The following is a 17872-nucleotide window of genomic DNA, read 5'->3' on the forward strand; positions in this document are numbered from 1 at the left end:
GTAATCCATAGTGGTTTATACACTTACTCACAGACATACATACATAAATCACATACACATAGGGGGAACATGTTCACAGGGAGTGGGGTGTTTACAGATACAGGAATGGATCTGACCCTAAGGTACATTGTGCATAGATTGGTAAAGTGTTGATGTCCACGAGGAAAGTGTTCTTGTGCTGCAAGTGAGGATAGTGCAAGAGATAGTGTTCATGTGCTTGTGTGGATAGTGCAAAGTTCTTGTGCTTGTGTGTGTGTGGATAGTGCAAAGATTATGCTATGGTCCCGCAGCAACCCCCTCGACCTCGGACTCTTCCCCCACCCCGTGTCTGTTCTGTAACACAGCCCACTGTTGCCCTTGCACCCAGTATCAGAATCAGGTTTTATTGGCCAAGTTTGCACAAACAAGGAATTTGACTTGGTAAAGTGGCTCTCAGTGTGCTTACACAGAATATACATCACAACACAAAACAATACAAACAGTGCAACGGTCTAAGAAGTCTAAAAAAGTACTATATACAAGAGGAATGCCTATACAGGAACTGTACATTTTAACACAACAATAGTGCAAAGAAGTGGAGAGTCCAAGAAGTGCAGGGATAAATATTTGACGTATGAGTATGAAGGGTGAAATAAATAAATATGATTGCAGGAGTAATTGTACAGTGGTTATTATAATGATCCAGGGTTATTTCACAGTGCCACAGTGGGTTAGCTGTTCAGTAGTGAGACGGCGAGAGGGAAGAAACTGTTTTTGTGTCTGTTCGAAATCAACGGTTTTTGAGATATGCATCTATCTATCTATCTATCTATCTATCTATCTATCTATCTATCTATCTATCTATCTATCTAATGCAAATAAGCCGCCAACCTGTTGGCTCTGTGGCCAAAAAGGACACCGGTCCAGGATCTGCCCCCAGAGGTGATGAGAGGGGGAGCCACTGATGAGTGAACCCAATGGTCCAGCCTCCTCATCTAGGGGTGCGTATTATAGATGGGGCCTAGAGGATCCTAATGGGGAGGGTCAGCTTGTGATGTCACCTAACCCAGCTGATGGAGAACCAGCAGCACGTCAAAATAATGGGTAAAATAGTAACCTTGATGGTGGACACTGGAGCAAACTATACCTGTGTAGCGTTAACAGAGGCCAAAAACGGTCTAGCACAGGGAAAGTAGCAAAGACAGTAGGATTTAGGCTAGAATTATTTTTTAGCTCAAGTGTCAATTCAATTAAAAAAAGTTAAAATGCCAATCTTAATTTCAGAACACACAGGTTAGATTAGACACTCAGCCATGTTGGTAGGGGAACCTGAGATAGTGGACATGAATGATGATGCCCGCAGGGGCAGGATACAGATGCTGAGAGGTTGAATCTCACAGGCCCCTAACAGAGGAAGAGGAGTTACTTTACAGGGTGGATGAGAAGTCTGTTGTGAGAGTGGGGTGGTGGAAAATTATGATTTGAGGGGGAAAAGGGACAGAGGTGACATAAGAATGAACCAACAGTCACACGACAGCCACACGTCCACGACCGACGTTCCAAGACCGGCACCTGCTGGCAGAAGAGGAGGAGCAGATATAAACCATCGCTACACCTGCGCGCTGGTGTCCCATATTGGACTAACTGCCCCCTACCACACTACCAGCACACCTGCAGGGGAACACACAAAGAAAGAAAACACAGCCACAGCCTTGGGGACAAGGGCTTAACCCAGTGGGCCGTGACGCTTGTCCTGGTCATGCTTGAGGAAGGTAACCCAGCAATCTCCAGGCTGAATTCAATAACATAGTGAGCCAGCAGTCATTTCAAGAGGAGACCCACTTCAGCTGGTTTGACAGCAACTTCAACAAGTGTCTTTCCTTCCCCAGGTACTGTAGCTGGGACTGGAGGCTTGGATGTCTGAGTGGGGCACATCTTTTCTGGAGAATAAAAACAAAACAAAAAAAACATTTATGTTGTTGGAACACTCTCGCACTCTCGTCAGTCATGCATAAGTCACACTGGTTGAAGTAGTTGATTAATTATCATCAATCATTAATCATCAATACTTCTTCAGTCATTTTCAACAGCCCTTGACATTTTTATAGATGAGTGTGTAACATACATCTTTTTCATATTGAGAACCTTCTAGTAGGCTATGAACTTCTGTTTGGTGGCTGATTTTTTAAAGACTATGCTTATAGGATATGATTTAGAGATTCCAGGAAAACACTAAATTACACTACACTAAAGATGATGGTGGTCCGAGAGCGGATCAGAAGTAGCATACCAGTGGAGCGGTGGACCCATATGCTTGCTATCTAGACAGTGACTCTCTAGCGCCTCTTGAGGTACAAAGTGGTATAATGATAGCGGACGGAGTGGCTCTAGCTAGTTAGCATGCTAACTTTAGCAGATATCCGGGCAACATAATGCATAAGTGTTTTTGACATTACGTCAAAACAGTTATTTCTTCACATTCTGTCGCTATTTTTTCAATGTTTTAACATTTTAACTTTTAAAGCATTTTCATGTCTGATGTCTTCTCCAACTGATTTAATTGAAAAGTATGTCCTATATTTCTTGCCATCATGATAGTAGCGCCGCTGGTGTAGTGGTATCATGCAAGATTCCCATTCTTGCGACCCGGGTTCGATTCCCGGGCGGCGCACTTGTTTTAATTTAATTAAAATGACCACACTTGAGTTGTCCAACAAGACAACGCCAAAGAAAGACAAGAAAGACAACGCCAATTGTTATTAAAACGACAACACTTCGCGGAAACAGGAAACCTCAACTCAGTTCACTGTAACACAGCTGCAGACTCACTCACCTTTCGTCTGGATTGGGTTACTTGTTGCATGGCAACGTAGCAAGCTTCTATCAAGGAAGTGAAAGATTTCCGACAAACTACTAGCAACCAAAACCTCTATGCGCAGCCTACAACAAACATTGCTAAAGCAAGGCACATGATATGTTTTGAAAAACTATATAACGATTTAGCAAAACATTTTTAAACTGTATATGCAACTTCGATAACTTCAAAGTGAACTTCGACAAAATCTTACATCATCTAGTAATGAGAAATTTGGAAGCTGAGGGGAAGACCGAGTTCGTGGCTGGCTGTCACTGGTGCTGCAAAGATGAAGATTTAGGTCTCAGCTGTGGAAACTGCCAGTCTTGTGTGCTTTCTTCAACACTCCTCCGGACCACACAGTGGTTTTTAAAGGCAGGGGAGTTGGCGAAAAGAAAGTTTCTCACTGGTGTTATCGCTCGGTGTGAAAACTCCGGTATTCTTGAAAACATCAGTAATGTCTTGAAAGTGACAATGGGAAAGGACTTTACATACGCAAGGTCCCGAGTAAAACCAGGTCTGTCAGGAGACGCATCCCACTGCTTCTACGGTTCAAATCGTGCTCTGGACCCCGAAATACTAAGAGAGGAGATCACCCAGACATGGGATTGGTTCAGCCACAGTTCGAACTGGACCAAATCGAACTACCTCATGGGAATTCTGTCTCTGTGTGAGACGGAACTCCTTCACATCCTTGGGAACTTGACTCATGTTCTGCTAGTCAGAGAAAAAAAGTGGCCCCCTACTATAAGATCAGGTGAGGGCGAATTATGGCTAGAAGATCAGCTATAATATTATTTATTTGAATGCATGCCTTAATATTTGTGAATTTTTTTACACTGACCCATATTACATTTCTGACGGCTTTAGGTGACCTGCAAGATGAAATCACCTCAATACCAGAATCACATTATTCATACAGCTCGGATGGAAATCCGGATTTGGAGCTGCTCATTTGTGCCAGCTCTGGCTATGGGGCCGTGGACCTCCCATACCACTGTCAGGACGATGACGTAATGGAGACTCCCAGGGACACAGGCTGCGGCTCTCTGACCAGTAAGCTGATACACCAGTGCTGGGGGTGGGGGGACGGTTGGATTCTGATGATTAATCCTGGATGTCGATGAACATTTCTTAGTTGAATGCAATCATAGTGTTTCGTTCACCTATTTGGAATTTGTGTGATCCTGTGGTCTTCATTTGCACAATCTGTGCGCTCTTGTGGTCTGTGTTTGCATGCATCAGTTTATTTGTGGTGAACGTGTGGATTCATTTCTCTGCAACCCCTGTGTATGCCTATGTGTCTTGGAAACCAACGTGAGCAGCAGCGAGTGACAGTAGACGTAAGGAGGCCAGCTATGCCGGCTATAGCGTGACCTCTGGGTGTGATGATGGTGGAGATGCCAGCGATGCAGACTCTGCCTACTCAGATGACCCTGCCCTCATGGTCGTGCCTAATTCCGCCAGGTCTCTCTCAGGAGTAGGCCGCTACCGCGACTTCATCCGTCGGCTTCCTGTTCACATCAGCAAGAGGATTCTAGGTACGGATCTCTCTCTCTCTCTCTCGTTTTCTATGTACAGATCTCTCTCTCTCTCTAGGATTCTCTCTCTCCTGCTTTCTCTCCGTCTCTCTCCCTATGTATTTTTTTCTCTCTCTCTCCCGCTTTCTCTCTCTCTCTCTATCTGTCTGTCTGTCTGTCTGTCTGTATTTTCATCTGACTATCTATCTAGCTGTCTGTATTGGTTGATTGTGTTAGTGTGTGTGTGTGTGTGTGTGTGCATGTGTGAGCATTGTTGTCACACATGCACATAAACTGAATATGGGGGGTTGAAGTGGCAGGGTGATTTGTCATACCCTGTGCTGTGTCTTTTCATGGATCAGACATTTCTTTGTTTGTGTTGGCTACAGTGTTACAGCAATCAAGGCTGGGAGTAAAAGGTCTAATATCATCACAACACTAAAAAACAAGTTAGTACCAGGAGCTCTAACTGCTGCTCTACAGGGAGTAAACCTCGCCGTAGTAACCAGTGCAGATCACCCTGGAGATAATGATGCAGTCAGGGTGGGAACAAAAAGGCTTTGTTCGTGTGTCAGCCACTCTTCGCTCTTTAAACCCCCAGAGGAATCTGACTCACTGCTGGAATATGGAGCCCAGGCAGTATGTTACTGTTAAACATATTTGCCATTCACATCACAGGATAACATTTGTGGCATCTTTAATGAGCAAATGCCTGGATCATCCAGCCCAGTCATCAAACACATTGGGCAAAGTGTATCACTGTATTGTGTAGACATACATGGTTCCCTTCTTTGTGTGCTCATAATAACACTATGCTGATGTTGTAGACTGTGTTTCAACAAGGGAGGACTGAAGTGGGGGCCACTGTTGCCCTGCATTTGTAAGCATTCTGTAACACCATAGTAGTGAAACCAAATCTTGGAATACTAAACTGTTATTACATCATGGTCGCCATGACAGTGTAATGGAACTCTTTGGCACCAGGGTCAAAGTTCCATTTGATGCCTCATACATACATCTCTCTGTGAACAGTGGTTGGAGCTGAATACTGTTGGTGCATTATCAAAAAAAAGGAAAAAGAAAAAAAAAAGCGAACCCATGTCTAAGATGGCCGTGAGCCAGACCCTGACTGATGTAAGGGTATGTGTTGCTGCCTCTCCCAGATCTTCTGGATAACACCTCCCTCCACCGCTGTCTGTCTGTGTCCCAGCACTGGCGATACCTAACTAAAGAGATTCAGGAGGACCACTGTGTGAAAAAGCTTCTAGAGAAAAAGGTCATGCTCCTGCAGGTATGTTGTACATGGGCCTAGTTTTATATAAGTAGAAACTTAGGCTGACAAAACTATTACAGCTGTCAAGTTAAGCATGTATCAATGTGATGATCCTGTAACAGAAATATTTTACATTCAAAGAAATAGCAGTATGTAGCAGCTAAGGTTAATGTAATAACTGGCAATAACATAATATTTTTTTCTGTGCTTAATGTAATAAAAGTCTATAATGTAATCAGTATCAGTAATTAACATAACAATTTTAACACATACTTTAGTAAGTTATTAGATCATTCACTGGTTATTCTATTATTAGCTGGGTTTACAAAAATATGTAAAAAAATAATAATTGGATCCGATTATAAAAATAATGTACTTATTATATAATATTAATGCGTTTGATTTACAATCAAGTGTCAGACTTTCTAACCAATCCTAACCCATATCCTAACTCTGAGAAAACACACACACACCCTTACTCTCTCGCTCTTTAAGACTCTATTTAATACCGCTGCCAAGGAGGTTATGTTTTGGTGCGTTTTTTTTTTTGTGTGTGTGTGTGTGTGAGTCAATTCTTTTACAGAAACAGAAACTTAAACGACAGAAACTTACAGTCATACAGTTTTTCTACAGTTATTGAGGTCAACACACACTGGTCTATCTATCACTAGGCCTTTACATGTTGTCAGGCACTTATAATAACATTATAAAAACAAGCAGTTTACTTTGATGCAGATGCTTGCCCCATGGGATTACAATGTATAGCCAGTTTGCGGTTGCCGGTTATAGCATTCTAACTCAATTCTGAACTGATTTCGATCGTTAATTGTCCTTAGTAACAGTTTCAACCCAAAATGATCTAGAAATAGGGCCCAGGTTAATACAAATCCTGAAGTTTCCCTTTAACATCTGAACCAGTTCAAGTGTTGTCTCTCTCTGTGTGCCTGTCCACTCAGGGGAACACAAAGTCAGTCAATCCGACCTACGCCAGGTTCCAGGATGTGCTGGTTCCTGCTAAAGATGAGGAGAAGTTCATTTACCATGGTGAACTTTGCACGCGAACTAGGAAGGTAAGCAAAAGAAACAAGAAACGAGAACAAAACAGAAGACTTGGGGCAGGGTTAGTGTGGATATGCTATACTTTATGCTATATGCTATATATGCTATACTTTATGCTATATGCTATACTCTATACTTTGTTCTGTACATCTTCTGTCTTCTCTTGTCTTGTCTTGCCTTGTCTTCTGACTGATTGAAACATGGATGTGTTGAATAGAATTATCACAACACTAGTATAGAAGAATTAAACCACGACACCTCATTTTTGGACATGAATGCGTAAGATATAAAGGAAGATTACCAGAGAGGAAATCACTAATTATTTCCTCCATAACAAGTGCAATGAAAAGATTAGAAAAGTATAAATAATCTTTTAATGATTAGTCCTTGGAGAAAATGTACTGGTTGATTCAGACAAATACGTTTTTTTTGGCAGACTCATTTGTCCAAAGCGAAATCAGCACAACATTGAAACTTGAAAATGAAAAGAAAAAGAAAAAGAAAAAGAAAATGAAATGAAACCTTTACAACATTGTTGGACATTAATAAGTATATATTCATACAGCCACTAATCCTTACAGTAATTATCAGCTGCTCATCCATATCAAGTGTAATGAAGAGATGAGAAAAGTATTAATAATAATGTTGATAATAATACGTGTTAGCTAGAGTGTGCCTTAAGTAAACATTACAGTAATTATTGGGTTCTCATCCATATCAAATGTAATGAAGAGATAATCATAAAAAGTAATAATAATGATAATAATAATGATGATAATAATAATACGAGTTAGCTAGATCTGAGTGTGCTGTGTGCCCATCCGCAGGGCAGGGTGTTTGAGGGCATCTACACACTGGCGTTATCACCAAAACCGTACAGCTGATACGAGTATAATAAGTGTGCCCATCTGCAGGGCAGGGTGTTTGAGGGCATCTACACACTGGCGTTATCACCAAAACCGTGCAGATGATACGAGTATAATAAGTGTGCCCATCCGCAGGGCAGGGTGTTTGAGGGCATCTACACACTGGCGTTATCACCAAAACCGTGCAGCTGATACGAGTATAATAAGTGTGCCCATCCGCAGGGCAGGGTGTTTGAGGGCATCTACACACTGGCGTTATCACCAAAACCGTGCAGCTGATACGAGTATAATAAGTGTGCCCATCCGCAGGGCAGGGTGTTTGAGGGCATCTACACACTGGCGTTATCACCAAAACCGTGCAGATGATACGAGTATAATAAGTGTGCCGTGTGCCGTGTGCCCATCCGCAGGCCAAGGGGTTTGAGGGCGTGTACACGGGCGTTATCACCAAAACCGTGCAGATGATACGAGTATAATAAGTGTGCCCATCCGCAGGGCAGGGTGTTTGAGGGCATCTACACACTGGCGTTATCACCAAAACCGTGCAGCTGATACGAGTATAATAAGTGTGCCCATCCGCAGGGCAGGGCGTTTGAGGGCATCTACACACTGGCGTTATCACCAAAACCGTACAGCTGATACGAGTATAATAAGTGTGCCCATCCGCAGGGCAGGGTGTTTGAGGGCATCTACACACTGGCATTATCACCAAAACCGTACAGCTGATACGAGTATAATAAGTGTGCCCATCCGCAGGGCAGGGTGTTTGAGGGCATCTACACACTGGCGTTATCACCAAAACCGTACAGCTGATACGAGTATAATAAGTGTGCCCATCCGCAGGGCAGGGGGTTTGAGGGCGTGTACACACTGGCGTTATCACCAAAACCGTGCAGATGATACGAGTATAATAAGTGTGCCGTGTGCCGTGTGCCCATCCGCAGGCCAGGGGGTTTGAGGGCGTGTACACGGGCGTTATCACCAAAGCCGTGGAGATGGAGGAGCGCAACGTCTTCTGTGGAGCCTACAACATCCTTCTACTCACGAGCAGGTGTGTCGAGCCCGTAGCAGTTCAGCGCCGTCTGGGTTTACTTCTCTTATGAACGACGGCCAATGACTGTGCCATTCTCCAGGGGTTCATCAATAGAGCTGCATTACTGAGTTTTCTGGTTAACTGTACTAAGAAATCACATATTTTTAATTCAGTTTATTTATTCATTAACATTTTCACAATATATGTTTTGGTTTTACTTAGCGGTTAACCAATTCAGTCAGGATTCTTGGCTTGTGTTGGAATGTGCCATACCTTTCTTTAATGCCCACTAAAAATCTTCCATGGAAAGCTGAACTGCCTTTGAACTGGCCTTTGTGCCCTTGTAGGGAGGACCCCTTGCGGGTGACCCACTACGCGGGCGGCCAGCTGGCGGTCATGGGCTCCAAGGACCGCGTGGTGCGCCTGGTGGACGTGGTGGCGCAGAAGGAGGTGCTACCGGCCATGCACGGGCACGCTGGCAGCATCCACGCCGTGCTGCTCTGTGAAGCCAAGGGCATGGTCATCAGTGCCGGATACGACCTCAGCATCAGGTCCGTAATCAGGCTCAGAACAAACACATACACTGTGTTTAAATATAGCACATGGTTACAATTATAATTACTTTTTTTTATATATTCTGAGGCTGTATGCACTGTACTTCCAATCTAGTATGAATATCTGGCTTTTCTTGAATGTGCTTGCTTCATTTTATATATGTAGATCAGTGGTTCCCAAACTTTTTACAGTCCCGTACCCCTTCAGACATTCAATCTCCAGCTACGTACCCCCAACCCCCCCGTTGAAAAAAAAAAAGTTTTCCTTTTCACCTTTTAGGTGAATTCCGTTTTTTTCGTTTTTGTTTTGGCTCATTTTGTTCACCATGAGGTAGATTGATGGCTTAAAATGAGTGAATAATATGTGCCACAAGTGACCCAAACCTTCTAAGGTTGTTGTTTGCCAGCCATCAACAGAACAGAAGACTAAAAAAAACATTATTTGCAGGCGATTGGGAAGATGAGCGAATTAATTTTACAGGCCGTTAGACAGGGGGGCGTGGCCAGAGCGGAGTTCAGCACAGACGTGACATTTTCTCAGTGGTTTTGTTTTTTAATTAATGCTTGTCCATCAGTACGATCGTTGTTGTGTTTATTACAAAGAAATACAGCCTTGCAGGGCAAAATACAGGGGAATTTGGGCGATTTTGATGCACAAAATTATGTTTCCGTCTGAAAGTTGCAATTCTGTTTCAAAGGGTACATTCCGCGAATTCCGTCCGTTTTCCGCTATCGCGGAAATTTTCTCCCCGCGTACCCCCTGAACCACTTCGCGTACCCATGGGGGTACGCGTACCCCAGTTTGGGAACCGATGATGTAGATAAATGTGTGTGTGTAAAAAAAGAGACAAACCAAAAAAGCCCCTTTATTTATTTATTTTATTTTGTATTTTTTCACCAGATGCTGGAATATGAAGACAGGGGCTTGCACCAGTCTACTCCGGGGTCACATGGCCACCATCAATTGCCTGGATGTGCACGGAGACAGACTGGTGTCTGGAGCCAAGGACTGCAAGGTCAAAGGTCAGTGTGTTTAGATCAGGGGAAATGCCATCCTCCACTGAGAAAAAAACTCAGCTCGTGTGTGTGTGTGTGTGTGTGTGTGGTGTGTGTGTTGTGTGTGTGTGTGTTAGAGTGTGGATTAGGCCAAATGTTTCTGTCCGAGCCCGACCCGCGTCGGACAGAGTAGTGCCCGAGCCCGGCCCTAGCCCGACCGCCATTCAAATATTTTGTCCGAACCCGACTCGAGCCCGACAGAATCAACTGTTCATACTAATGACACATTTACGTACGTTTTTTATGAATAGCCTGCCTTTATTAAACTCCGGCATCAACAGATAAATGCACTCGCTCATACTGTATGTATGTACGTATGTATGTATGTATGGTTGTATGTATGTAATGTATGTATGGTTGTATGTCTGTGTTACGACCCGGCTCGTGAGTCGCAACATAAATTGGAGACAGACCACAGAGTTGTATGAAAAAAGCATTTATTTCTGTAACACCAAAACACAGAGTAAAATGGTAAGTGCTAAGCACCAAAACCCAATAGTGTGCACACCAGCATCAAACGCCTGGTGAGCATGCAAGGCCTCCTTCTGAGGGCAAACCGCCTTGCTTTTATCCACACCTCCCCAGGTGTGGACAATCAGGATTATTATGCCCATTCACCCCCTAAAAGCTATTGCACTGCCACTGCAAAGCCAGTAGTGTGTGTAGAGGGGCGTAACAGTCTGTATGGTTGTATGTACAATATGCATGTGTGTGTGTGTGTTCCCACATTTGTGTGTATATATTTATGTATGTATTGACATTTATTAAAATGGGATTGACTTTGACAAGCATTAATAACAAAATAATGTTAATTATGCTAAAAGCCTGAATAACAAAATACTTAATAAAAGTCATGTGACTACTCTGAACAGTGTGGAATTTGAAGTCAGGGAAGTGTGAGGAGTCGCTGAAGTTTAAACACCACCACCCCATCCTGTGTGTGAAGATCAGCAGCACCTACGTGCTGAGCAGCTGCAGCGAAGGCTTGGTGAAGATGTGGAGTCTGGAGCTGGCCTGCATCCTCAAGGTCAGAGACCCACTGCAGAAGCAACCCACAGTGACAGGCTGCCCAGGAGCTAAATTAATTAATCAATCAATCATTAATCAATTAAATTCCTAGGCGGCCTCCATCCTCAAGGTCAGAGACCCACTGCCGAAGAGTCCCAGTAAGCAGTAAACAAAAGTCATGGGTTGATTCAAGTGACGTGTTTTTTTTTTGATGTTATATATCTTTTTGTTGTTGTATTGTTGTAAATAAGTTCTGCACATATCATAACTACAACCATGATTGATGCAAGTGAATTTGGATGTGTCTGCCCTAAATGAATAAATGTATCTGAATGACATACATATTTAATTCAAATACTGTTTTTTTTTTTTGCTTGGTTGTTGTTGTGTTTATTTTCATGTAAACATTGACACCCTCTATTTTTTCTACAAACTCTGAGATGATACCCTTAACATTTACATTTACATTTAGTCATTTAGCAGACGCTTTTGTCCAAAGCGACGTACAAGGGAGAGAACAGTCAAGCTAAGAGCAATAAAAAAGCATGGTGTAACAATAAATACTACTTTACATGAGAATTAGAAAAACAACAACCTAGAAAAGAGGAAAAAGAAGTGCAGGAATGTAACTGCTGAAGTGCAAGTTAAGCGCTAGTCAGTGCCAGTTAGGAGGGGAGGTGCTCTCTGAAGAGTTGGGTCTTCAAAAGCTTCTTGAAGGTAGAGAGGGAAGCCCCCTGCTCTGTGTAGTACTAGGCAGTTCGTTCCACCAACGTGGAACTATAAATGAAAATAGTCTGGATTGCCGTGCTTGCACGGACGGCAAGTGCCAACGACGCTCACTAGACGAGCGCAGCGTCCTGGGTGTACATTTGCCCTTACAAGAGCATTTAGGTAGGTGGGAGCAGAACCAGTAAGCACTCTGTAGGCAAGCATAAGTGACTTGAACTTAATGCGAGCAGCTACTGGCAGCCAGTGGAGCTCGATGAGTAGCGGGGTGACGTGTGCCCTTTTCGGTTGGTTGAACCTTAAAGAGGTATCTCTCCCCTATACGGTTCTATAGAGAAGCTTGTAAGAACTCACCATCTCTCTGAGATGAGACCCTTAAAGTGGTCTCTCTCCCCTATACGGTTCTGCAGATAAGCTCGTAAGGACTCTCCATCTCTCTCCCCTATACGGTTCTGTAGATAAGCTCGTAAGGACTCTCCATCTCTCTCCCCTATAGGGTTCTGTAGATAAGCTTATAGGGACTCTCCATCTCTCTCCCCTATAGGGTTCTGTAGATAAGCTTATATGGCCTCTCCTTCTCTCTCTGTGTGCTGTAGGTGATGGAGGCCCATAAGGGTTCGGTTGGGTGCCTGTTCTATGATGACTGGCACATCCTCACCGGCGGCACAGATGGACAGGCCGTGGCGTGGAGCGCCAACCCAGACTTCAAGAAGTGCCTCATGACGTACCGCCACCCTCTGTGAGTCTCTCTCTCTCTCTTAACGTAGCGCCACCCTGTGTGACTCTCTCTCTCTCTCTTAACGTACCGCCACCCTATGTGAGTCTCTCTCTCTCTCTCTCTTAACGTAGCGCCACCCTATGTGAGTCTCTCTCTCTCGCTTTCTCCCTGTCTCTCTCTTTCTCTCTCTCCTGCTTTCTCTCTGTTTCTCTCCCTATGTCTCTCTCTCTTTCTCTCTCTCTCTTAACGTAGCGCCACCCTATGTGAGTCTCTCTCTCTCTCTTAATGTAGCGCCACCCTATGTGAGTCTCTCTCTCTCTCTCTTTCTCCCTGTCTCTCTCTTTCTCTCTCTCCTGCTTTCTCTCTGTCTCTCTCTCTTTCTCTCTCTCTCTCTTTCTCTCGCCACCCTACGTGACTCTCTCTCTCTCTCTCTCTTAACATAGCGCCACCCTATGTGAGTTTCTCTCTCTCTTTTTTCTCTCTCTCTCTCTTTCTCCCTCTCTCTTTCTCTCTCTCTCTCTTTCTCTCGCCACCCTATGTGAGTCTCTCTCTCTTAACGTAGCGCCACCCTATGTGAGTCTCTCTCTCTCTTTTTTCTCTCTCTCTCACTTTCTCCCTGTCTCTCTCTTTCTCTCTCTCCTGCTTTCTCTCTGTCTCTCTCTCTCTCTTTCTCTCTCAGACACACTCTCATAATAATAGGCCTACCTGTTTATAAAAGCATACAAGCAAAAATGCAACTGGGAGCAAAATGTCCTTTTTCTACTAAGGTGTGTGTGACTTGTTTGTAAATCCTTGTGGAAATGGAACAGGGAGGTGCTGTCAGTGACCTGTCTCTACCTGCGAGCGATCACCGCATGTGTGGACGGAAAGATCCGGATTTTTAACTTTGTCACAGGGGACTGTATAAGGGTGATCAAGGCCTGTGGACAGAACAGCCCAGTCCACACTGTACATGTGACTGAAAACAAGTAAGTCAGAGCAAAAAACACCTTTGACCTCCCTGTGTGTGTTTAGGAAGATTATATGTCATTAAAGCGAAATCTCCTTGGTTTATCTTTGTAATGTTGATCCTGTAAAAGGCCTGCCATGTTGATTCAGAACACTGTTTTTGTGAAAATCCTCCTCACTTTGCTTAAAACTTGATATGCCCTGATGAAAAAAAAAAGAAGGTCTTTGTGGGTGCCATAGACAATGTAAAATGTACAAAAACACTAGCCCCCCATCCAGCATAAGGAACTGTCAAGGCAGTGTGTGGACATGCCCTTACCAGTAGCATTGCACTTGATTGGCTACTGAGTTGAAGGGACAGCAATATCTCATAATTGCTGACTACACCCTAATCAGTTCCTCCAGCATTGTGTGATCTTCACAAATTCACGCAAATTCAAGGATGTCCTGCAATTGCAATTCCGGGTTGCAATTTTCTCTTATTACCCCCCAAAAACTGCAAAGTCATGGTATATCTGTAATATTTGCGATTGATTTTTCAAAATCAGTGCAATTTTAAACACAATGTTTGAGAATTCCCACAGCAAATTCAGCCACTTTTGGCCACAACAATCACAACAAACCCGTGCAAGATTCTGGAAGGACTGTGTAATGTGACACAGTGGCATCTTTATATATGTTTGAGGTGTTAGGTAATGACATGATATTTGAGGAGTGTCACGTGACCTCTGAACTTTGACCTCTCCTCAGCATGGTGGTGGACACGGAGGGCGGGGTGTACCTCTTGCAGTTCCCCAAGGTGATCTGGGACTACGTCACGTCGTCGGAGGGGGAGGTGCTGAAGAACCGTGTGGAGGCGACCGGGAGCATCCTCCAAAAACAAAGCGCCTCCAACGTGCGGGCGGAGCGCATGGGGCTCATCGGCTCGCCCAGTCACAAGCTCCTCCAGCACGTCGGCCAGGAAGACGAGGGGCGGGGGCAGTCCCACCACGCGCGCAGTGTGTCCGTGCTCAGCATGCAACGTGCCAGGGGTGAGGGTGCTCACAGTCGTGTTTGTGTGTGTGTGTGTGTGTGCTCTTCATTGACCAGGGGTGAGGGCGCTCAGTGGCGTAACGTAGTTACGACGGGCCCAGGTGCAGGCTATTATGACGGGCCCTAGTCAGTGGCGTAAGGCAGTGGTTCCCAAACATTTTACAGTCCCGTACCCCTTCAGACATTCAATCTCCAGCTACGTCACCCCCCCTGTTTTTTTTTTCATGTTTGTAACCGCCGCCGCCACACCCCCTCCCCCAGCGCACATATTCAGCCTATACCACTTGAAACTGTCACTAACCTACCTGTAGCTATTTTTGCCAGTGTAATTATTTCGCTGAATATGGGTATACATCAGTATTTTTGGCAATGCGACCGGCTACGGGCTCCCAAAACCCACGGGCCCAGGTGCGAACCTACCACTTTTCTTTATTAGGGCACAAATAAGTCATGATCTTAGTGTTAGTCACACTTTAGTTGACCTTTTTTTAAGTTGCCTTTGAGTATATTCAAGATGTAACAATAATGAACTGTCTCATAAGGAGAGGGGGCTTGTGCTTCTGATTTAAATGTGTCTTGTCATATGATGCACTTACCATTACAAGTACTCTTGATCTTACCCTTAATCTTAATGGACTTCCTACTCTGGACCTACTCTCCATACAAAAAGACATGTATCATTTCTATCGTAGTTTCAGGAGAATGTGAAAATATTTGATATATATATATACTATATACTATAGATGTGTTAGCATTGTATATTTTCTCTACACTGTTTTATCTGCGGTAAGATTTAAGTTTAAGTTTGAACTCCGTGTTAATGTATTTCATGTTGATGTACTGGACCGCAGTGAGAACCGCTTTGACTCGTGTTTATGTTTAAGTTTTGAGTGTTTCCTCTCCCAGGCCGAGAGACGAGTCTGGCGCGTTCGGAGCTGAGTCGCAGTGAGAAGGCGCTGCTGCGTCGGGTCCAGAAGCGTGGCGCCCACCGGCCGGCGACGCCCGAGCACATGCTCCTGACGCTCAGCTCCTCGCAGCTGTGCCCGCTGGACGAGCCGCTCCGCTCCAACATGGAGCTTAACGCCAGGGTGCGTGACGCCTGGGGCCCCCCTCCCCCCTCGCCCTCGCCCCCCTACCCCAAACCTGACCCCCCCCACGCTACCCCACCGACCTCTTCCTCTCCGTCTACACACGTGCCCAGATCTGGAGGGGTGAGGTCGGGCACTAAGATCGCCTCTCCGCCGCCCCTGGTGGAGGGACGCTCTCAACCTAATGCCCCCGTGATGCCCCAGCCGTCCCTCTACAAACGCTCCAATGTCATCTACACCCCTCTGAGGCACCTGTCCTCGGAACCCAACCTGACCCCGAGCCCGAGATCAGACCCCAGACACCGAGCACAGAAAAGGCAGGTGCGCTCGTGCGTGACTACACCCTCGCAGGATTGGTCAGGGGTCAAAGGTCGCTCCACACCACTGCAGACTCCCCGTAAGAGACCCCAGACCGCCGGCACAGGAAGGACTGCTGCTTGCAAGGTGGGGTTGTGTTTGTGGTGAGTGTGTGTGTGTGTGTGTGTGTGTGTGTGTGTGTGTGTGTGTGTGTGTGTGTGTGTGTGTGTGTTTGTGGTGTGCTCTACAAGGTGGGGTTGTGTTTGTGTTGTGCTCTACAAGGTGGGATTGTGTTTGTGTTGTGTGTGTGTGTGTGTGTGTGTGTTTGTGGTGTGCTTTACAAGGTGGGATTTTGTTTGTGTTGTGTGTGTGTGTGTGTGTGTGTGTGTGTGTTTGTGGTGTGCTCTACCAAGCCTCCAAAATCACAGAGTCAAGAGAAAGCCATAGCATCATGTCAGTATTGTGTACCCTAACTCATTATCACTCCCACTACCTGCTGCTCTCCCAATGATAAGTGTGTGTGTGTGTGTGTGTGTGTGAGAGTGTGTGTGTGTGTGTGTGTGAGAGTTTGTGAGTGTGTGTGTGAGAGTGTGTGTGTGTGAGTGTGTGTGTGTGAGTGTGTGTGTGTGTGAGTGTGTTAATGTGTGTGTGTGTGTGTGTGTGTGTGTGTGCGTGTTGACGGAGAGTTTGGGTATGTGTGTGTTGTTGCAGGAGAGATTGACTCTTGCTGTTTGTATCTGTTTCTGTATCTGTTTATGTGTGTGTGTGTGTGTGTGTGTGTGTCTAACTCTGCACATCCCCCCCCCCCCCCCCCCCCCCGACCCTAGGTGAGCACCCCCAGTTCTCTAGCCCGGGGCGACTCCTGCACCCCTCATCGTCATCATCCTCCTCCTCCTCCTTCGCCACCCCTTCGCATGTTCCCGCTCTCCCCCGGCGGCGGCAAGCGCCCGGCCCGCCACGTGGACTTCGAGTCGCCGCCGACCGCCCACCACAACCCGCTGGACCCGTACCGCCAGCACACCGGCTTCCGGCTCCGCACCGACACGCAGCTGGAGGAGTACGTGCGGGAGCAGACCCAGATGGCGCGCCGCGAGAACGCCAGGGCGCAGGCGGAGGAGGCCGAGAGGGTCAGGCCGGGCGCCCACAACCCCCGCCGGCGGAAGACGACGGTGTGGGGGGTGAGGGCGAAGGGGCTGCCCTGCAAGGACTTCACCAAGGAGGGGCAGGTGTACGCGCCCGAGCTGGGCCCGGATGTTTACATCTGAGGGGGGGGGGCGTCTCTGCAGCGAGGGATGATGGGGAAAAATGAGAAGATGAGAGACGACGAAACACCAAGAGACTGGAATGTGTGTGAGATTATTTTGGTCTCACTTACACACATACACACATACACACATACACACACACACACACACACACACACACACACTTCCATGTACACGCACACACACATACTTTCATGTACACACATGCACACTCATGTACACACACAAACACACACATGCACACACACTTTCATGTACACACACAAACATGCACATGCACACACACACACACACTCTGTCATGTACACGCACAAACACACATTTGCAGTACAGCTCAACCAAGCCAACCAGCCCGAGACAAATACCTTGAGATTTAAATTTTTGTTTTCTCTCTTGTTCTGCAAATCTGTTTCCCTTTCATCTCTGAGTTTTACATTTTCTTTGAATAGACTGATAAATTACTATTGATAAATTACCTTATATTTACAGTACAGGAAATATTGTTAATTCTCTCTCTGTCTAGTGCCTTCAAGAACAATACTGTAAATAAAATGGTTTACCACTTTGACTAGAGGGGCAAACAGAATGTATGTTGT

At 45.5% G+C, this 17872-nt stretch overlaps 1 protein-coding gene and 1 non-coding gene across 2 annotated transcripts; both read left to right on the forward strand.

The window, feature by feature from the left end:
- Positions 1–2579: 2579 nt before the first annotated feature.
- On the forward strand, positions 2580–2650 carry trnag-ccc. The gene has a single exon. It is a non-coding gene; the product is annotated as a tRNA-Gly (tRNA).
- fbxw10 (F-box and WD repeat domain containing 10) lies at positions 2596–17429 on the forward strand. The gene is made up of 15 exons (XM_042703377.1): positions 2596–3590; positions 3704–3889; positions 4159–4374; positions 5517–5644; positions 6583–6840; positions 7962–8021; positions 8496–8602; positions 8932–9135; positions 10040–10161; positions 11067–11221; positions 12525–12667; positions 13456–13614; positions 14345–14625; positions 15533–16158; positions 16839–17429. The coding sequence occupies exons 1-15, from the start codon at positions 3059–3061 to the stop codon at positions 17274–17276; spliced, it is 3615 nt and encodes a 1204-aa protein (XP_042559311.1). The 5' UTR covers positions 2596–3058; the 3' UTR covers positions 17277–17429.
- The last annotated feature ends 443 nt before the right edge of the window (positions 17430–17872 follow it).

Source organism: Clupea harengus, chromosome 23, assembly GCF_900700415.2.
Source record: "Clupea harengus chromosome 23, Ch_v2.0.2, whole genome shotgun sequence".
Classification (NCBI taxonomy): domain Eukaryota; kingdom Metazoa; phylum Chordata; class Actinopteri; order Clupeiformes; family Clupeidae; genus Clupea; species Clupea harengus.

Excerpts from the sequence above, each read along its gene's own strand:
- fbxw10 (XM_042703377.1), top strand. The coding sequence starts at position 3,059 with ATGAGAAATTTGGAAGCTGAGGGGAAGACCGAGTTCGTGGCTGGCTGT. Across the intron at positions 5,645-6,582 it reads AAAAGGTCATGCTCCTGCAG|GGGAACACAAAGTCAGTCAA; the intron begins GTATGTTGTACA and ends CTGTCCACTCAG. Across the intron at positions 13,615-14,344 it reads GTACATGTGACTGAAAACAA|CATGGTGGTGGACACGGAGG; the intron begins GTAAGTCAGAGC and ends ACCTCTCCTCAG.